The sequence below is a fragment of the Heliangelus exortis genome, chromosome 18 (assembly GCF_036169615.1).
Source record: "Heliangelus exortis chromosome 18, bHelExo1.hap1, whole genome shotgun sequence".
Taxonomy (NCBI): Eukaryota; Metazoa; Chordata; class Aves; order Apodiformes; family Trochilidae; genus Heliangelus; species Heliangelus exortis.
This window is the reverse complement of record NC_092439.1, coordinates 8,347,704-8,368,245: the sequence shown is the minus strand read 5'-3', so window position 1 is coordinate 8,368,245 and position 20,542 is coordinate 8,347,704. Positions and strand designations below refer to the sequence as shown.

At 38.3% G+C, this 20,542-nt stretch overlaps 1 protein-coding gene across 5 annotated transcripts in view; it reads right to left on the bottom strand.

The window, feature by feature from the left end:
* The window catches only part of GALNT18 (polypeptide N-acetylgalactosaminyltransferase 18), a 207,454-nt gene that overhangs the window by 167,214 nt on the left and 19,698 nt on the right, over positions 1-20,542 (bottom strand). For 3 of the 5 annotated variants that reach the window (XM_071761896.1, XM_071761893.1, XM_071761894.1), the window contains one exon: positions 768-842. Coding sequence is in view for 1 of the 5 variants with exons in the window: in XM_071761900.1 (XP_071618001.1) it covers positions 410-461 (52 nt within the window). In the remaining 4 variants the exon portion in view is untranslated. Of the gene's footprint in view, positions 1-409; positions 578-767; positions 843-20,542 lie in introns of those variants that run through there. The other 2 variants (XM_071761900.1, XM_071761895.1) reach the window with 2 other exon arrangements.

The window sequence follows — 20,542 nt, the reverse complement described above, 5'->3', positions numbered from 1 at the left end:
TCCCGCACAGATCCAGGCATGCGGAGACCGCACGGTCCGGACTCCGCAGAAGGCTGCCAGCCCCCACTGTGAGGGCGGGCTAAGCAGGCAAAGTGCCCGAAGGAGCTGCAAGAGGAAGGGCAGCGAGCAGTGCCTGCCTGCCTGCCCTGGCCGCCAGGCTCTGCCCCCTCACGGACAGCGCTTCGCTCCTCGGCCTTGCAGCGGAGGGGCTGGAGCTGCATGCCACGGCCTAGAGAGAGAAGCCTCAACCCACTACCTACGCTTCACCTACTTACACAGAAAAGTCTTGACCACAAAGCAGTATCGAAACTCAAAAGCAAAATACTGCACTCTAGGGATTAAAAGAGTGCTTGATCTTACTGCCCCCTTGCCCCCCCCCTCCCCCCATTATTTTAGCCTGATCACCTACCTGCAACTGCTGTGGGCGCTGCAGCTGCTTTCTTTTTTACACCGTCACACATGCCTCATTTTCCTGGGTGAGAAAAATCCTGGAGGTCCAGGCAAAGCAGCAGGACCTCCAACGACATTCTTTTCAGAAACCGCACTTTTTTTTAGAGAAAAAGTGACGAACCCCTCCCTCAGGCGTTGCCTTGCGACAAACGTGGAGGCAGCCCTGAAGGTTTTGGCAGCTTTGGACTGGGTGGGCCCAGTCATTTGCACAGCTGCCGGCTGCTCCCCGCAGAGACTCAGCTGCGCTCCCTCACACGCAGGTGCTCACATTTAGCTGGATATCCCTAAGAAAGCACAAAACACACAATTTAACTTACCTGCAGTTGAGTGGAAAATGAAAATAAAGTCGTCTTTTCTTTATGGTAGTTGTTGATTTCAGGGTCTTTGGCAGACTGCAAAATACAAAATGGTCCTGTTGAGACAACAGAATTTATCTGTACAGACCAAGTGTCATTTAATGTGATAAGACTGCTTGCTACTTCTAAGGTCTAGCATAGGAAAGTTTTAAAGTTTCAAGTTTCTTCCTGTTCTGGTCCCATACCAGAGTCTACAGATAACTACTGATAAAGATTTTTTTTCTTTTTGGTGTGTTTTGCTGTAGAGACAGATTTGCTGTAGTCAGAATTTCTTAAGGTACAGTTTTTCTGTGCAGTGAACAAGATTAGCATTAAAGTCAGGTCACAATTTCCATTACAATCACTGATTTCCAGAATCTTATGACCCTTGAATAAAAATGCCCTGGGAGCAGAAATAAAACTGTGGAAAACAATTAAAACACTAAAACAGAGGCTCAGTTTTGCACCTATTACCACTGGTTTTATGAACCTATTTCTACTTATCACCAGCCAGTTATCTGACCCTCTAAAAATCCTGTTTTCCCAGCACAAAGCAGATACACGTTGAGGACAACACCCAAATGCCTACTGCAAGGGACTGGCAGCTGCACCCAAGCCCTGGAGAACCCTGTTGTGCAGTGGGGACAGGACAGTTTGTAGTGTATATATAAACATGCTAATGAATGATCGCTTATTAACAAAACCAAAAACCAAAACACAAAACAAAGAGACCCATTTGAACATACCAAGCCCTAACCCTCATTTAATGGTAGAAAGTGCTACCAAGTCTTCCCAACACCCAGGCACAATGTAGTGATTTTAATAAGCGGCTTAATTTTCTCTCTATGTGATGAGTGGTGCCATATGACTTTCAGCTGGGAATTGCCTTATGTTTAGCGTTTTCTGTCACAGTGTGGATGTTCTTCTAACATTTTTGTGATTGTGAAAGAGCAGTTAGGAAGGATTATTTTAAAACTCCTTGAAAAGGAAAAAAATCTACGAGGGAACTTGAAACAACAGTAAATCTGTACAGCACAAAAGATCTCATGAGGAGGAGAGAAAGCCTTCCAATTGTTAAAAATAATGAGAGATTCCACTGCCAGAAGATGTTTAAGATAGAAAAGATAAGTACACAGGTTTTGTGCAGCATTTTGTTCCAAGGGTCTCATTCTTGTGGATTGGCCCCAAGAAAATTCCTTGAAGATCTCTATTAGCAAACTCCCTCTAGCTTCATAACTCCTCTTAAGAAGGTGCCAGCCTTACCTTACATTCTTAATCACACGCTTTTTTATAATACCTAGTGTGTGATATATCTTAATCTGCTAAGCACAGAATGAATAATACATTGTAATGCTGTAGTAAGCTATGCTTGCAGAAAGGTGTAGATTTCTTCAAATGCAATATGTCTATCCTAATGCTTGCATGCAAGTTGAAAAAAGAGGATAGCCTAAAACCGTAAAAATTACCAGAGGATTCAAAGGGAAAACATTTGAGTGATATCAGAATCAGGCAAAACAAGATGAACTGACCTGAAATGGTCAGAATAAAAGCCACACATACAAACTGATTCCAGAAACATCAAAGAGCTGCAAAATACTCACTACTAATTTATCAAGAAATAACAATAATGAAAATGCAATTTTTTTCTAGAAGTAGAAATCCATACATATCAAACACTTTCATGAAAATGCAATGGTGTATATGGATGAATGAATTAGTCACCTATATTAATCAAAGATAATGTTTTATTGTTAGTCAAAATGAAACTAAAGGCCTCTTTAGACTTTCACTGCATGCCAAGTAATTAGCACAACCACCCATCAATTTGGCCAGCTGAAAAAGGGAATACATATTAGCCAGAACACCCAACAGGGGGAACATTTTTTGTCCAGTCACTGACTGGTTCTTAGAGGTGTGCAAAGGGATTCTCATAAGCAGGGTTAAACACTGACCTGGCCTATCTGGAGCCCCTAAAATTAGTAAGGTGTCACATCTCTTTACTGTGCAATAATTACCAGAAGTATGAGGTACACTGGATTTATTTAACAGCTACTGCAAGTAAGCAGGGAGACTGGGTTCTTGCATTGTTTCCTGATCCTGTTAGATGAGGATCTTCCCTCTTCTTTCTCCTCAACTCTCTCATCATCATTTACTTTTTTGAGGTTTCCAGTTACTGTGTAGAAGCCATCTCCTCTCTCGTGTCCACCTTGGCACCAAGCCGTATGTTTTGCTTCTCATGCCATATCACTAGTTCCTTTTTCCTGTTTATTCCTGGCAGACTTTTAAACTGCCTTATGCAACACTATATTTAATAATAAGTTAGCTTAATAAAACAGCATTGGTTTGTACCCACAGTCTTCTTTCTAGTCTGCTATATAAAAGATATCTGACAAGCCTATTTGGGACATATTATATGCCTATATGTAGGGACATATATTATCCTATGAACCACCGTTCATGTTGGGCAAAATAATAAGTAACCCAAGACAGCTGTATGCAAAAAGTACACTGGAAACTCTGTTTCATTTACTACTCTGTATATTATAAGCACGTGTATGCACCTGAGTATAAGAAAAAAACACGCAGATCACCATTCAAAAATGTAGAAAAAATAGTAAACTACTGTGAAGAATACAGTACCATTAAGCTAAGATTTCTTACATACGTAAGAAATAGCTTAGTTATAAAATAATTTACACAGGTATGGAAGCACAGAAAAAAATTAATGAAGAAATACAAGGATTAAGACTGTGCATATTCGTTATGATACACATCTTTAGTACACGCACACCTGCTGTTTCTTCCACATGACCCCTGCCTTATTCAGATTGATTGCAAAAGCCCTTACTCTTCTCAGCACACACTATTCAATTACTGCTTTAGAGGAGAAATATTGGACTTCAGTGTGTAAGAATATTCTTCCCTCTCCTCTTACATATAAAACTATTTCATAGCAGAGGTAGTATGTCTGTACCGCACATTGTAGCAGACAAACCTTTCTTGGGTCAGGGTGCTTCAAAGTCAAGCAGGTGTTCTTGCCAAGGTGCACAAACAATGCTCTGATCTTGCTGCCTTTAGACTTGGTTAGCCTTGTTCAGTGCTCCTGCTCCAAACTCAGCTCACCTCCTCCTCTGGCTGCTCGAGAGTGAGCTGAGCATGCAGTCGGAAGCTCCCCTTTTATTGGCCCCCAATCCTGCTCATGCACAGCTGGGGTCAGCCCTAATTGGGCACAGGTGGGCTTAACACAAGCTCCCACCTCGTAATTAGCACCTGAGTACCTCATTTCACTACAGCACATAAAGCAGAGTTAATTCAACTATTCTAGTAACTCCACAACAAACACAGCTCATGCTGTCCATATCAAAGGATAAGCTAACTTGGGTACCAAAGGCACCTTAGAGCAGCACCACACCCATACAGAAACATGCGTCCTACTATAGCTAGTAAGAGCTGCCATGCTGTCTTGCTTGCAGTGCAAAACATGGCTGAAAAAAGTTTTCTGTGCTTCACTGATATAGAAAGGACTGATGGGCTCTTGGCCTCAAGCCTGATTATTATAGGGAGGATGAAATCTAGAGAAAGGTTTATCACTTAAACTCAATGACCATGCATCAACTTTGATACTGTTGACACCTACAAAGCAAAATATTTTAGGAAAAAAAATTATATAAATCAGCTAAAATCAGTATGCTCTATTTTAGTATATAATGTACTGTTTGAAAATAGGTACTGTTTGTATGACAGGCTATACTCCGTTGATCTTCATATGTGCTAAGGGAACTAAAGGTCAGCCTGTAGCATCCAGAAGACTGTTTCTAATTCATACAGTGTTTCAGAGCCATGCTGTAAGGACACAATAGCAGCTTTCTCACTTCTTGGTATTCTGCAACGGTGGAGAGCTTATTGGATTTTTCTCACACCCCTGTCATGCCCCAAGGGTTTCTAGTTCATTAATGATCAATAGATCAGTTTAGGGAAGAATGATAATTCAGACAACTGAAAAACATATCTGCTTTTTTGATGGGTCTGTGCTATTGGTTGCAAATGAATTTGCTATTTCACCCTCCCCTGAGTAATAAATGTGCTATCTGAAGAGCACATTTTAGAATACCAGAGATGCTAGCTTTGATGATTTCATAATAACTGCAGCATAGTATTTGATTTATTTATCTGAACAAATTGTAAATATTCTTCCATTAAATTTATCAGCTTTACTAAGATCCTGAGCTCTTCTTAGACCTTTTGACATCATTGGATATTTAGTTACTACAGCAGCCTCTGGAGTAACAAATGTAAAACTGTTCTCTCTTAAATAGTTTATTTCTAAGTCTGAAGCAGCAAAACCCAAGAACACAGAGTCCTTATTGATGATATATTTGCAGCCACCTTCAATCTCAGCTTTATGTTCACCATCCCTTTTGCCCATCATCCATGCCTCCTGTATGTGCGCAATAACAACAGGCAGAGATCTAGAGTTAGACCAGTAGGGAAAGAAGCGGGCATAAAGTCTGCACATAATAGTCCAGGAGATCGGGTGGTCAACTGCATGGTCAACTGCACTGGTCCTTGAGCTTCACCTTGCAGGGTTGCAACCACACTCCAACATGTGTAAAAGGGAAAGTTCAGTTTAATGAGTTAATATGTTTTTAAAGAAAGCATCCCAGAAATGGTTCCTGAAAGGCAGAGCAGATCCATTTTAACCTGCAGTAACTCTGTGTTCTCATTTGGACCCTAGCATCTGAAGACAGGCATTTCCAGCAGAAATAGGACTGTTACAGGTATAACATCTATACAAAGCATACCACAAACCATAATGACTTGTAGCCAACAGAAATTCCACTTAAATTCAACTTGAAAGAATTACCACTCCTCTGACTAGAATGGGCAAATTATTTTGTTCCTCTTCAGTTTGTCTCTTTAGTTCAACTTGTGGAGTTACTCATCAAACCATATACAGTGGCATAGCTGACTTGCAGTGTGGTAAAACTCATCTTGTTTAACAGAAAGTACACTATTTAAAAATGTCCGATCACTTCCCAAAGCTGCTCAGTCAGACGGGAATTGTCATGGGACACATGAATACTAGGAATGAATAAATTCATGTTCCATATCTGTACAGTTTGTGGTTTGGAGTATCTGTTGCAACACAAAAAGGATTTTCACATCAGGCAGATCAGTGAAAACAGGTAAGAGCTGCAGAAAGTGTTCTGAGAGAAAGGTGAGAGTTAATGGTCTCATCTTTATGGCATAAGACATTGAGATAAAATAAGAATGAGGGAAGGGTAAACAAAACCTTGTTTGTACTGTCTGGTGTGACAAGCACATTATTTCTTGTAGCAATGTGCCACAGGTTCCATGACAACAATAAGAACTAAGATATTTATAACTTTGAAAGTAAATTTGTGTCTTAATGTCATGGTTTGCATTCATGGACCAAGGATAATTCCAAAAAGGTTTTCAAGAAAGTACCACAGCTGTTTAAGGTATTAGATGAGCTTTGATTCATGTATGACCTGCAGTTTGACAACGCATTTGAAAAGTTCCATTTTCACAGAATGGTAACTGCCAGCAATGCTAGGTGGGTGCTGTAAGCAACAGAGAGACTGAAGCTGACAGTGTGGGAAGACTGATCAGTGTTGAAATGCCTGTTGTGTAACACAGAAATGTACTTACTGATCCATAAAATTAAAACAATCATAATCTCTGCCTCTTCCTTTCAAGCACCACACATTTAATTAAACTAAAGAAGCTTGGTGAGTCTGTCATCTCTCACCTCATTCTGGCCTGCAGACAGCATGTGTGTTTTGACTTCAGCATCATACCCATGTCTTAAAGGAAGGATTTTCTTAGATATGTACGTATTGATTTAAAGAATGAAACTAACATCTTCAGAGTTTAATGAGCTGAAAGTTTCAGAGAAGTTTTCAGTTCTGTTTGAAATATCCATTTTAATCTCTATAAGCAACTCTCACTCTCTCAAAAACAAGTCTTTCTATCCAGATTTAGAGTTGTGCATATCCCTCAAAATCCAAGAATAGTTTGCATGCTGTCTGTCCTGATACTACTGGTGACATGAAGAAACACTGGTATTTAATATACTGTCTGTTTTCATGTGTTTCTTCCTAACACCTTTCTTTGCCCAGCATAATTCTGATTTTTCTGCCACGAGACAATTTCCAGAAGCAAGATCTTAACACCTGCCCTTTACCTTGAGCACAGCCACTCAAGCCCATCACCTTCTTTATGTAAGCTCCAGTATTCATGTGCCTGTGAAATTAGCTCAAACCAAATTAAACATCCCAGTTTCTCAACATAGTTTTCAAATTGTTGATTACTCTGAACTGCTGCTATATATAGCATGCAAGGTGATACCAGCACAAAGAAAGCAAGAAACTGAAGTGGTCAGGGCTATATTCCCCTTTCAGCATCAGCGCAGAGAAGCTACATTAAAGAGATGGATCAACACAGCCTAACTATTCCATCAGGGCAAATAACATCTTGTCCAGCAGCAATACCTCAGTTTATGAGTTCCCAGCTGTGGAAATGGTATCTACAGTAATATGAAGAAAGCAAATGATTTTGTTTAAATATCAGAACAGATGTCAAAAGATGCAGCTCATATAGGTCTTCACATACCATGGCCTTCTGGCAATTTCACTGCTGATGTGATTGCAAAGGCTCACCAGAACCAGCAGATTTTAAAAAATCCATAGAATAGGCTTTCTTATGTTTGAGATGCAGTGAAAATTAATATTATGTAATTGTTCAGAGAGTCAGCTTAGGACAGTAACAAAGCATCCAAGTAACAAAGCAGAAGAGGGTTTCAAAGTAACTTCATCTCTAAAGATGCATATTGATATAGTGAAATCAGTCACATTCAGAATTCATAACCAGAGAAGAACAGAATACTTTGAATTTGAAGGAACCTTTAAAGGTCATTTAGCCAAATCCCCCTGCAGTGAGCAAGAACATCTTCTAATAGACCAGGTTATGCAGAGTCCTGTCCAACCTGACCTGGAATGTTTCCAGGAGTGGGGCTTCTACCACTTCTCTGGGCAATCAGTGCAGCCTCTGGGCAACCTCATTGTAAAACATTTCTTCCTTACATGTAGTATGAATCTACCTTCCTTGCATTTAAAACCATTGCCTCTTGTCCTTTTGCAACAGGCCCTGCTAAAAAGTCTATCCCCATCTTTCTTAGAAGCCCCACCTAATACTGAAAGGCTGTAATAATGTCTCCGCAGAGCCTTCTCTTCTCCAGGCTGAACAATCCAAACTAGAAGCCTGTCCTCATAGCAAAGGTGTTCCAGCCTGCTGATCATTTTTGTGACCCCCCCCATTTAGACCCACTCCAAATGGTCCAGGACTTCCCTCAATCCCTTCACATCATGCAGTTTGCATTGATACTGGGGGCTGCCCCAACCCACACGCAGGACCTTGCACTTGGCCCTGGTGAACGTCCTCGACATCTCAAAATGGGGGAAGGTGAATGAGTGGGCACATTGCTGGCCAGGCTCAAACCACGACATGCAGTGTTTGTCTATTGGATTAAACACATTCAATGTTTATTTAACATGGATTAAATATTACTAAAGAAGCAAGCACTGAATCTGACACTTGATGACTTTACCTCAGTATTTTCGTTGCCTTGCTTTTCTCTATTAGAATTAAATCAGTAGGCTGTACCCTCAAGATTTCTTTTCTAGAAAATAATCAGACTAAAATTAGTTTTTATATAGTGCAGGTAAATATGATCAACTTCAGTAAGACTACATCCCATGAAATTAAACTTGTTTACTTGGTTCAGTCTTAAAGTATTATAGCAGCAATTTTTAAAGTATACAGCACATGATGTACCAAGCAGAGAACCCAGACAAAAGTGATACAGTCTGCCTGATGGCCTTGTCTGCTGCTGACTCAGAAGACCACATGCTACTTGGAAGCAGTATCTCAATGCAGCTAGTATTAAATTATCTAATTTCTCAGATTTTTATGTCAGGAGGACCTTTAAAAGTTAACCAGTTAAAGAACTTCAAAGGAGAGAAACTCAACTGATTCTAGAATCCTGTTTAGCAGTTTTTCAGAAAAAAATTTAATTTTTCTCAATAAACTTACATACTGGCTAGAGCACTACAAACTTAGAATCTCACTTTGGCTTGAAAAATCAAACTTACTGAGTCAAGTCAATAATTAATGCTGTTCAGTATGGTCAATAAATAACCAATTCAGCTTTTTGCTAATCCATTTATAAGTAATCATGCAGACATCAAGCAGTTTTATAGCTTGTTATATGTACCTAATGGCTACATAATAATACATTTATTAGAGTTAATAATTTCTGTTATGCTAGTAAATGGACTAACATCATTCATCACCATCCCTAATAGTCTCTTTATGAACTAAAATGGCTGTCATGGCTGTTTTGGCTGTCAAGGAGTGATTGGTATAGCACATGAGCAATGTTTCTTTACTGCACTGTTTCTCAGTTCTGGAGAATAGTGATCAAACACAGATGTCATGGGCCTGTCATGTCAAATTATGACAGATTCATTCACCCAAGTTTTTTCTGAATAGTGCAGTGACTACCACAGATTAGAACATGAAGAAAACTATAAATCTTTTAAAAAAGCATACAAAAATAAAGTATATTCATACATATTTTCTACCTTGAAAATGCTTTCTGCCATTGCATTTCTTGTAGAAATGTGAAAAGTTAAGTTTTTATCTTGTTGATTAAAGCTTTCAAGTCCTACATACACCCACCTGAAAACCTTCAAGGAATTTATTTTGCAGTTAAGAGTTGGATAAGAAAGTGTTTTTCTTTCAAATGAGGTGCTCAGGACAAAAGCAACTCCGAAACCTACTCCGTGTTCCTCAGGCTGTGAGTGAGGCTGCGTTTCCTCCTAGACCCGAGTACAGATTCAGTTAGCTCTAGCTTATAGTTTCTCAGAACCCCTTTCCAGGCCCAGGGAAAGATCTATAGCACAGTACACTTCAGCTATATCCTCATCTCACCCTTGGGCTACTATTTTTCTTATACTGCCATATGTTCCTCATCTCAGGGCTAGACATAGGGCTGGTGCAAGCTATTGCATGAGTTACCCTCTCCAGTCTTTGAAAAATGTCCATGGGCAAGGATATTTATTAAGCTGTTTCCTCTCTCCAAGGTCCCTTATATACCACCAGAGATGGGAGTTTAGGAATACAAATCCTTTCTATTTCATTTTTATAGAATATAATGACAAGATTATGACAAGATCCCATTTTTCCTCTACTGTTTATTCAAACTTTAAAATCCTTCCCACTTCAGCTTCTGTTCATATATCACAAAGTGGAAAAAAGAGCATTTTAAAAACAAAAGTCACAAGCTTGTGGCCACTGAACTAGTATATTGAATGTAAAGAATATAGATGGGAACATTTTTTTTGTCTGTTATCTTCTATTGTTTTAGTTATGTGAATCCCAAGCAGAAGCCTATAACAGCCCTTCATGTCATCTGTGAAAGAACACCAGCAGTATCCTGAACATAAGCTTGTCTAGCCATGAGTGGCCACTCCGCTGTCAGCAAGGAAAGTGACTCACCATCCTCTGATGCCTTGTAGAATCACCTCTGGTGACTGTGAAAGGAATTATATCTTTTGCCAACAAGGCATGTAAAAGATATGAGAAAAAAACAATATTCCATCAGTGTCAATAGCAATAGAAATCACTTGCTTAATCTCCCAGTAGCCTGAGGTGGAGAATGTCACTGAAAGCTTTACCTTCAAAATACTGCATTTGCAGGCGAAGACTTGTCAATCAACAGTCTCATTTATGGTCTCATATCTCTAATCTATCACTGAAGAAAATCTTTATTAAAAGTAACTGACAATATCATTCCCTTCCTTGTCACCATCTTAGCCTGAATCCCTGTCTTGTTACTGGCATACTAAAATCATCTTACTTGGAATAGCTTTTTCTAATGAAAAAAACCCAATACCAATGGCTGACAACACTCCTCCTTCTCCTGCTTCACCTGACCATCTCTGAGTAACCATTTATAAGAACAACATTAAACAAAAATTTGTAATTTAAGGCCTAATTTTTTTCTTGCTTGAAAAATCTTGTCCCAGAGAATAGCTATAGCATGGGGGTTAAGCACAGGCTTGCACGCTCCTGTTCCAGGCCATGCTCTGACAGGGACAGCTCGTCTCACTTGGTGGGACCAGGGTGGCCATGAGACTGGCTGGCAGCACACAACCAGGGCAGCTTGGCACTTGCTCACTCTGGTATAGGGCTGACCTATCTCCAGCCATCCTAATTGGTTCAACTAGCAAAACAGAAAAAAAGTCCAAGACATTCAGTGGAAAGATGATCTTGGAAAGGCATGTAGGAGAAAATATTCCCTGATCCTTCTTTCTTTCCATCTAAAGCATAAATGGGATTTTGACTTTATAATCTTTGCCAGCCAATGTCATTAGTAGAGATCAGTAAAGCAGATTTCCTACGGCAGAACATGGTTTTGCACTCACTACTCAAGCAAACTTAATTTTGAGTTAAGTGCTTCTAAGCTAGATGGATATTGGTGGAAGTTCTGCCCCTGTGAAGAATGCTGTCTAAAGCTGAATGAGCCTCTGTTGTACACATCCTATTTATTTGGTCAACAGTGTTTGAATTATCAGAAGCTTTTATATAAAATACAGTTATACTAGCAAAGCACTAGTAAATACAGAAAAGAGCTGAGCGAGTAAGAATATGAGCCAGATGACAGACAAGGTCCTCTTCACATCCAAAATTTCTGTAATGTGATATTGATGGTGAGTTGTGACTAGCATGTATTTTAAATATGAAGCTCCTTTTTTTTTTTTTTTTTTTTTTAAAGAACAATGCATCTTAAAGACTATTCCAGAGTCCCTCATCAGAAAAGTGTTCCTTATGAGCAGAATTAATTTTTGCTGATTTTAACAAATAGTCAGTCATCCAGAAAATGTCCCCCAGAGAATTAAACAGCCAGGGAAACTTCACATAGCCTCAGAATTTATGTGCTTAAAATGTCCATAAAGTATTTCAAACCAATTCTAGGATGTTTTAGACCATAAAGTCTGCTTTCAGCTATTGTAGATCATTGGCTCTACTGTACAAGAAACATTGCTTTACAGGTTTAGAATTCAGCTATGAAAATGTGCTCAAGGCTAAAGCTCAGTATAAAAAGATTTCAGCTAAAGGGTAATTTTTTTCTTTAGAACTTTTTTCTACTTTGTCTAGCTATTTAAGACTACAGGTGCCTTTAAAAAAGTAAGATAGATTTATATGCTAAACTTCAGGGAAAAGAAAGGTAATCCAGACTTAAAACCAACAATAACAACAACACCACCCCACAAATATTGGAGCGACCAGTTTAGCATCATCAGTATTTTAGATTTTTAAGAAAATGGACTAGAACACATTTTTTAAAGAGCTGTAACTTATTGAGTACTTCAGAGTGTACAAAAGGATGTAAAATACAGACATTTATTCAGAATGAAACCACACAATACTTCATTCAAATCAGAAACTAAACTCTTAAAATTCAATCTATTAGGCTTTGTGTAAGGATTCCCCTTTGAAAACATACAGGATTTTTCCCATCTCATAGGCAAACACTTTTAGAAACATTTCCATAAATACAGCAGAGAAGAAGACAAGAAAATCAGACCCTCCCAGTGAGCATTGTTTGGGCAAGTTCAGAACTAATTTTACATTCCGAGAAGCAGATAACATTCAGCTCAATGATAATCAGTGAAGTCAGATTCAGGGCAGGCAAAGTTCAGCAACTTGAGCTCACTTTTATGTTTTATGGCTCATAAAAACTAAATGGTGTTAATGCCTATAGGGAAAAAAAAGAATTATTAAGTTACAAGAAACTACAGCAAAAAGACAGAGTTGGGATTCGTTGAGGTTTTTTTCTAATAATTGCAAAAGGGATATGGTTGGGAAAAGTAGACATGCTTTTTCCTCAGCCTTATCCAGAGGGAGAGGAATTACTGCATTTTGCTAGATTTTTGGACAAGTAAAAACAGATCAAGCCCAATATGGGTGAAAAGCATTTCTCTCATGATCTGCCAAAGGAAGTTCTTTGAAAACTGCTCTTCCCCTAACAACAGGGCTAAAATTATGAAGATGCTTTGGCTGAAATACACCCTTTCTGCTTAATTCAATTTCTAAATCTCTAAATCAGGAGTGGGGTACAAGCACAGCCTTTATTTACATGAATGTGAACAGAAACAGACACAGAAAGAAATGACTCATAGGAGAGACCCAAGGACCAAGGAGAAATTGTAATACTGCATCTAATTCTGGAAACACTTAATGATTTGTATCTCCTCTTCAATGCCAATGGAAATAATGAAAGTTAATACCTGGTACACCAGTGCTTCCTGGCAGTTTTGACCTTTAAAAGAAAGATCTTGGATTTACAGATGAGAAGATTCATTGCAAGTGCATTGCACAACAGTAAACTTCTGACTATCAGACTCACTAAGACTTAGTGGGATACCACAGCCCATACAGCAACATCTCAACACCCGCAGGAAGGGAAGTTTTACTAAAAAACATCCCAGCTGACCATTTTTACCTGTAATTCCTGAGAAATTTCTCTGCCTTCAAAATCACGTTAACCACCATAAAGTATATTTGCAATGTTTTTTATCATATGACTCATTAGCATTACACATTGCAAATCTATTACTAAGTCCTTTTCAGTTGCACATAAACATAGTATAAATAGAAACAAAAGCAAACTTGCTGAGGATGCACTCAATACCACTGTGTACATCACTGAAGATATTTAAACAGTACCAATCCCAGCATGGACCTTCTGAAGAACACCACTCATCACTGATCTTCATCTGGACACTGATCTGTTGACCATAACACTCTGGATGTTACCACCCAAGCAATTCCTCATTCACTGAACAGTCTGTCCATCAGATTTTTATTTCTCCAATTTAGAGAGAAGAATGTTGTAGTGACAACAGTTTCTTGGGCTTACAGCAATAATGACACAGTTCAGAAAGAGTCACGTGTGTGAATATGGTCTGTTTTGCTGGTAAGTTATATTCAGGTAAGAGAAAGAATTACTTTTTCCTCCAACTTCCTGATAATCTCATAAATATAAATGGATTTAGTTAATTTTCATAACAGATAGTACAAAAACAGGTATTATTGAGAAAGTCAGAAGAGATATTTGGTTTACACTGGGATTAAAGAGGGCAAAAACAAGGACTGTTTGTTCAGAATTGGAGAGTCCTGAATATATGAACTGAATAATCTGCTCCAAGATACCAGTCTCCAAAAAAGGAAGGACAAAATGCTGTTGGCAAGGTAGTGGTAAGCCATGACAAGTCTGCATGAAAGAGGGCATTGGATTCCAGTTCAGGGAGATGATGTGAGTGTTACCATAGCAATGAAATTGCTACAAGGAGATGAACACAGAGTCTTCATCACTAACAAAACACACGCAAATGACAGTTTATGACCTCTACCTTCACCATCTAGATAATATCCACTATTGTCTCTATTACTCAAGTCCTTTTGTGTTGCATTTTCTCTATGTGCCTGTTTCATCTGAATCACTGGCTTTTTGCTTTTTCAGTGCTGCGCTTTCATTTTCAAACTCTACAGACAGGTCATCTTGGGTTGGCTCTTCTGCCTTGCTGCATCTCACAGAGTGAAATCCAGCATTCTCTTCTATGACACTGGGATCATCCTCATAACAACAGCACCATTCCTAAATGCTTTGACTGTGATTGAGGTCCCTCCGCTCTTCACTGATGCCAGTTACCTCATCCTTTTTCATCCTGCCCATGTTGAGAACAGCCAGCAGGGTTTCATTGCACAGATACTTCTTGTCTTCCATGCACTCTATTCTTTCTGCCAGCTATTCTGCAGAGGTTTGGCTCAAGTCAGGAAAATCTACATTTCTAATCTGCAATCTAAATTTCTATTTGTGATATCTAGGAATTACAGTCTTCTTTCACACTTCCAGCATAAACCATGATGTTAGTTTGCCTTGGAGTTAATTACAAATTACCTCTAAAAGACTCTTATGAGAAATCCCTTTCAAATGCAATGAGCAAGGACATCTACCAGGGCAGACTGCTCAGAGCCCCAAAATGGTATTCAGTGTTTTCAGGGATAGGGCAACTATCACCACTATGGGCAACCTGTGCCAGTGCTTCTCCACCCTCATGGTAAACCATTTCTTCTCTATACCTAGTCTGAATCTACCCACCTTTAGTTTAAAATTTTCATCCCTTGTCCTATCACAACAGGCCCTGAAACAAAGTCTGTCCCCATCTCACTTATAAGCCTCCCTTAATAATAAGGGTTAAAAATAAATGCTGAAGACATCCCATTTGTAAATTGCTATCTACTGTACACCTAAAGTGCATTTGTACACCTGCAGATATACAAAAAAGAGAAAGCCTTTATCTGGAAATGAGTTCTTACACATGCATAGATAGACACAGTGCTGATTTACTTTTATAGTCAATATGAACAATAAATTAGGTCTGAACTGGATAAGCAATGCAGCATAACCAGACTTGTCACTGGCAGTTTCAGAGCTTTCTCTGTCTTCTTTTTATTTTAACAACTATTGTCCTAGCTTACCTACTTTTATCTCTGCCCTATCTGGGACATGCAGACAGAGACATGCATCAGTGTGTATTTTTATCCCCAAAGTTCTCCAAATATCATGTATTTTTTTTTTCTTGTATGGCCATGATGGAAAGAAGATAGATAACAAAAGTGAAGTTCCTCGTTTATGCCTGCTCCTAAATCCCCTTTCTGGTTGCTAAAGACAAATGGTCAGAAAATTATAATCCACAAAATACACTGGACTGTTTTTATTCTATTCTGTCGTTCCTCAGTGTTCACCATGTACTTGATGCAGTAAATCCTAGGCACTGGCTCCTAACATCCATAGACTAACTGACAAGCCTGCCTTGCTTGCCTGTACCTAGTCGTATCCCAAAGAGCCATTCACTGACTGTACCCTGTGATCCAACAGAAAGCTCTTCATACATTTCCTTTGAATAGGGAGAAAAAAAATTTTCTTAAAACCAAAACATTTAAATTTCAGTAGTGAAGTGCCACAGCAAAAAGGTTTTCTTCCTTCATACCATATTACTGCAATATTTCATTTACAATAGAATTTGTTCCAAAGATCAGTCAGTAAAATTTGCTGTAGGCTACAGTAATAAATTTTAAGATCCTCCCCAACTAGTTTTAAGATCTTATGTACAGTAAATTTTTAATTAAAAAGCAACTCCATTGCCATGTCATAACTTGAGCAGTCCAGAAACTTGCTAAAGTTCAGCATTCAATTACACTGAAAATAATACACTGCATATTTCTATATATGTCTAAATTTATCTCCAGTTACTCTCAAACTTCTCAGTTCTTCCAGTTGAATAAATATGTCAGACCTGTAAGAAGCCCCATAGGAACATGTAGCCTCTGGACTCCCAAGTCAACAGGCTTTCCAGTGACTTCAATACACTTTAAATCAGATACTAAAAAACCGTGTGGAGAGAGAACTTTTCCTTTTCCATAGAGTGCCCTGTATGCCTCTAAAACTAAAGTTTTAATAACCATTAAAATAAAACCAAAAAGCCCCACAAACTTATTTTCACATCTCTGATGAATATAATTTTGCATATATTGCAGTATTTTTCAAGTAATTAATAAACTTTCTTTATGTGATTTATCTAATCTTAATAACTGTGTAAATACATATGTAACAATCTGAAACCTTTACATCTTTGACTGCTATGGTCAATTTATGTCCAGTTATCAGCTGAAAAGGAAAAATATTCTCAATGCAGCACCTACTCAATGCTTTGTACAGAATTTTTCTTTAAGCCTCACTTCTTTAAAACAGAGAAACACATGCTTAACTTCAAAAAGGCAGGCAGTAAAAGGGAAGACAGCAGTTAACAGTGTGTTCAGAATCAAATGCATGGTTAAATACTTTTCCAAAAAGGTAAGTCCAGGGGGACCCTATTGACATTTCTAGATGTTATTTGGATGTCTCAGGAATGCTGCATTCTGAAAGACACAAACCTCAATATTATTCTACTTTATTTTCATTTAAGACTGTCTCTCTGCTGATGTCACCATTAACATCAGTGGCAATGACTCATATGGCTTAGTCTCAAAGATTTCTGGACATGGTGGTATCGCTTCATACAATTTCTAACCATCACACCACCTGATAGTGTTCAGCAAAAATAGTTCATATATACCCATAGACACTTATTCAACAGAAATCTTGGTAGTAAGAAAATTTCTAAATGTTACTAAAATGACTTAGACTAATGTTTAGAGGGTTGATTGGTGATTCATTTGTTCCAAAGCCACAATATTCTCAGAGCACACCCGGTTTCCAAGTTCAGCAAAATATCATTAAAAGAAGTGAGACTTCGGAAGCAGCATGCTGTGTACCAATCATAAATGGAATTAAAAATATTAATTGTTTAATACCTTCCACTGTTTAATAAATAATGGATAATACTTAATCCTGATTTGACTGTGTGACAGAAGAATCTCATTGACAGCTCTGGTTTGATCCAATCATTAAGGAGCAGAATCTGCTCCCCACAGAGATGAGTGCAAGTGTTTATTCCTTGATATTACTCTCTGACTACAGGTAGTCAGAAAGACTGCACTAACTGTACTGTTTGCTTTTAGATTCCAGAAAATCCACTGCTTACTCCAAGACAGTATATAGCTCAACTATATTTTACCCTATGTTCAAGCCCATGAAAGTAAATGAATGATCTTTTCACAATCTACTTCACCTTCCATAGCATGATGCTCAGATGCACCCCCATTTCTCTTGTTCCATGATACTGATTGGCAAGTCAAGATTGGCAGGCCACAGAACAATCTTACTCTGCTCCCCTTCATAGTAGCTTAGAAAAACAAATGCTTCAGCCCATGAAGATGTTAATGCTTCAAAAACAAATGCTTCAGCACATGTTAATTTCTTTTATTAACCAAAAAGTAAGGAACCTAGCACAGGAGAAAAGAGGCTACTAAAATAGATGAAAGGACCAGCAATTAAGAACTTTGAGTAATGAAACAAAAGATAAATTGTGGAAAGTTAGGCTAAAAAAAAAAAATATCAATATGCTGCTTTTCTGAAAGACTGTGCTCAGTTTTATAAACAGACTAGTTTTTGCTGAATGCTTAATTAGCTATAGATTGTTCAAGAAGAATTCCAGACCATCTGGAGCCTATTTCTGTAACTTGATCTGGGAACCTCTAGCTTAAAAATAATCCCTATGGGAAGGCACAAACATACATACCATAACCTCATTAGCAAATTTCTGGTACATATTTTAGATAAAAATATGCCATCTTTACCTCCTGGGAAATCTGAGATAAAAAGTAAAAAACAAACATTCAAGCGAAATACCAAAATACTAGAAGCAGTTGGAGAAGCAAGGTAACATTTCTTAAAAGATAAATGTGAGAAGATGAACGTTTACACCAGAAAGTGTGACGAGCAGGGCTAGCTTCTAAACATCAAACGATGCAGTTATTCTAAACTGTTAGATAACCACCATAATGATAAAGATAAATCATCTCAGCTTTTATAGGAAGCTTAAAATAAGACTTATAATATCAGCAGAGGAGCAGAAGCCCGTTGGTCTGGCAAAGCGAAAAAATAGAGCACCACACAAAAACTGAACAAACGTTGTCTCAAAATAGAACTTGGAATGATGCCATTGTTAATAGCTATAAATACAGAACACACTGATGTATTAAACATGGTCTTTACATACAATTTTGAACAGAAGAGAATAAAAATCTGTCTTGACACAGATTTTGGTCACCAGCAGCTGTGCAAAGAAAGCTGAAATTGTCCTAGAAAGTGACTAATGAAATGTTAGCTTCTTTTTTTTATCTTTTTTTTTAAAAATTATGTTGGACCAGACTCAACGGTTTCCTCCCTGCTTATACACAGAGAATGGAGGGATTAACAAGATTTATATTACAACCAGAAACACAATTTATGTATGATACCTGAATCACAGTCCAGCTGGTGCATATCTCCAGGGGTGACCAGCAAATAACATTCTGGTGAGAGTATAAAAAGCCCTTACTAAGCAGTTGACATACAGTCTATGTAAGAGATCTTTGCTGCTAAGAATCAGAGCAGAACTTTCCAGAGTATACCCTCTGTTCTTACTGAAATATGGTACTCTAGGAATCTAAACAATGGGTACCAAAAGCATGGTGAACAGACTCTGCAGGGAAGCTTTTCTAGGTTTTATTGATTTGAGATTATGAGAGTTATTATAATTCATGATTTTTTTTCTAAACAGCTTCATACTAATTAACTGTTCCTCAGAAAAGTTCACAGAGGAAACATTACATGGGTCATTCCATAAGAACCCTTGGTTTCAACAGTGTTCTCTGCATCACATCACTAAGGATTCTCTATTATACTGATTGTTTAATATCTTAAGCATTAACAATGTCACTGCATCCAACTTGTAAACTCAGAGAATTCAGAGAGCAGAAAATGTACAGCATTCAAGTCAGTTACTTGGACTCCCAATTTAAGTAGTTGCTTTAACTTATAGAGGAAGAAGAAACCCAGATCATGGTCACACTACTAAAATGTAAGAAGAGGAACAAGCGATCTCCAAACTTGTCAGAGCATCTGTTTGTACATCATATTTCACTCAGAAACACAGTATCCTTAACATTTTGTGGATCAAGCTTCCCTAAGAGAGCCATTCATCATGAATGTTGATTTGACACTCAAAATAAACCTTTTTGATCTGTGACACCAATTTGCAGTCCTTCTATTTATGCTGACAAAATTGGGAACTGTGATCTTTGCATCGCCTTCACAGGAGGCTGTGAAAATTTGATGTCCTAAATGCTGCAGCTCCCAGACTAATATTTTAATGTATAATATTATCAGTGGTTGTCTAACTTAATTATTCAGTCTAAGAATGGCAGCAACCCAGAAGCCCACATATAACCCTTCTGCCACCTGAGCTGTGTAGGCTCCCAGCAGCTTCTGGCAAAGAGCTAGGAATAATCTTTTAAATAACCCCAGCAGGACCGACCAGAGCTCAGGTATGAGCATGCCAACAGTTGTGACATACTTCTAGTACCTTGGGAAGTCACAAGAAAAACATACCCTGAGAGTTAAGCAGTGCTCATGTGGAGCCTGCAGATCTACATGTTCAACAAAGGTGCATAGAGGGATAGCCAGATATTCAAATGAATGAAACAACATATTCCCCAGCTTTACTGGGGACTCAGCAGTGATTCTGCTGTTGTATATTTTCTCATTTCTCACCTTCTGTAGGAACTCCAAATGCTCACTTAGACATTCCAGATATCTATAGGAAAGTTTTCTTAGATATGAGGTTTTGGAGAAACACACATGGTGAAAACATGCCTATTACCTTAAAGCTTACCTGCTGCATCTCACAGAGCTGAGGACAAATGCCAGCAGAACTCACCAAGAGCCATTGATAGTTTATAGGCACTACAGCCACAAATATGGTGGCAAAGGAAGCAAACATTGCTACTTTCCTTCCTAAAAAAGCACTATCTTTAAAAAACTCAGAACAGAAAGCTCAAATATTTGAGCTAGATGCATGTTACAAGGGTCCATGTCACTGGTATTATGAGATACCTTCATGGAAAGCAAGTCTGACTATAATTTTTTTCTGCATTCACTATTTCTCTTTATTTAGTATACT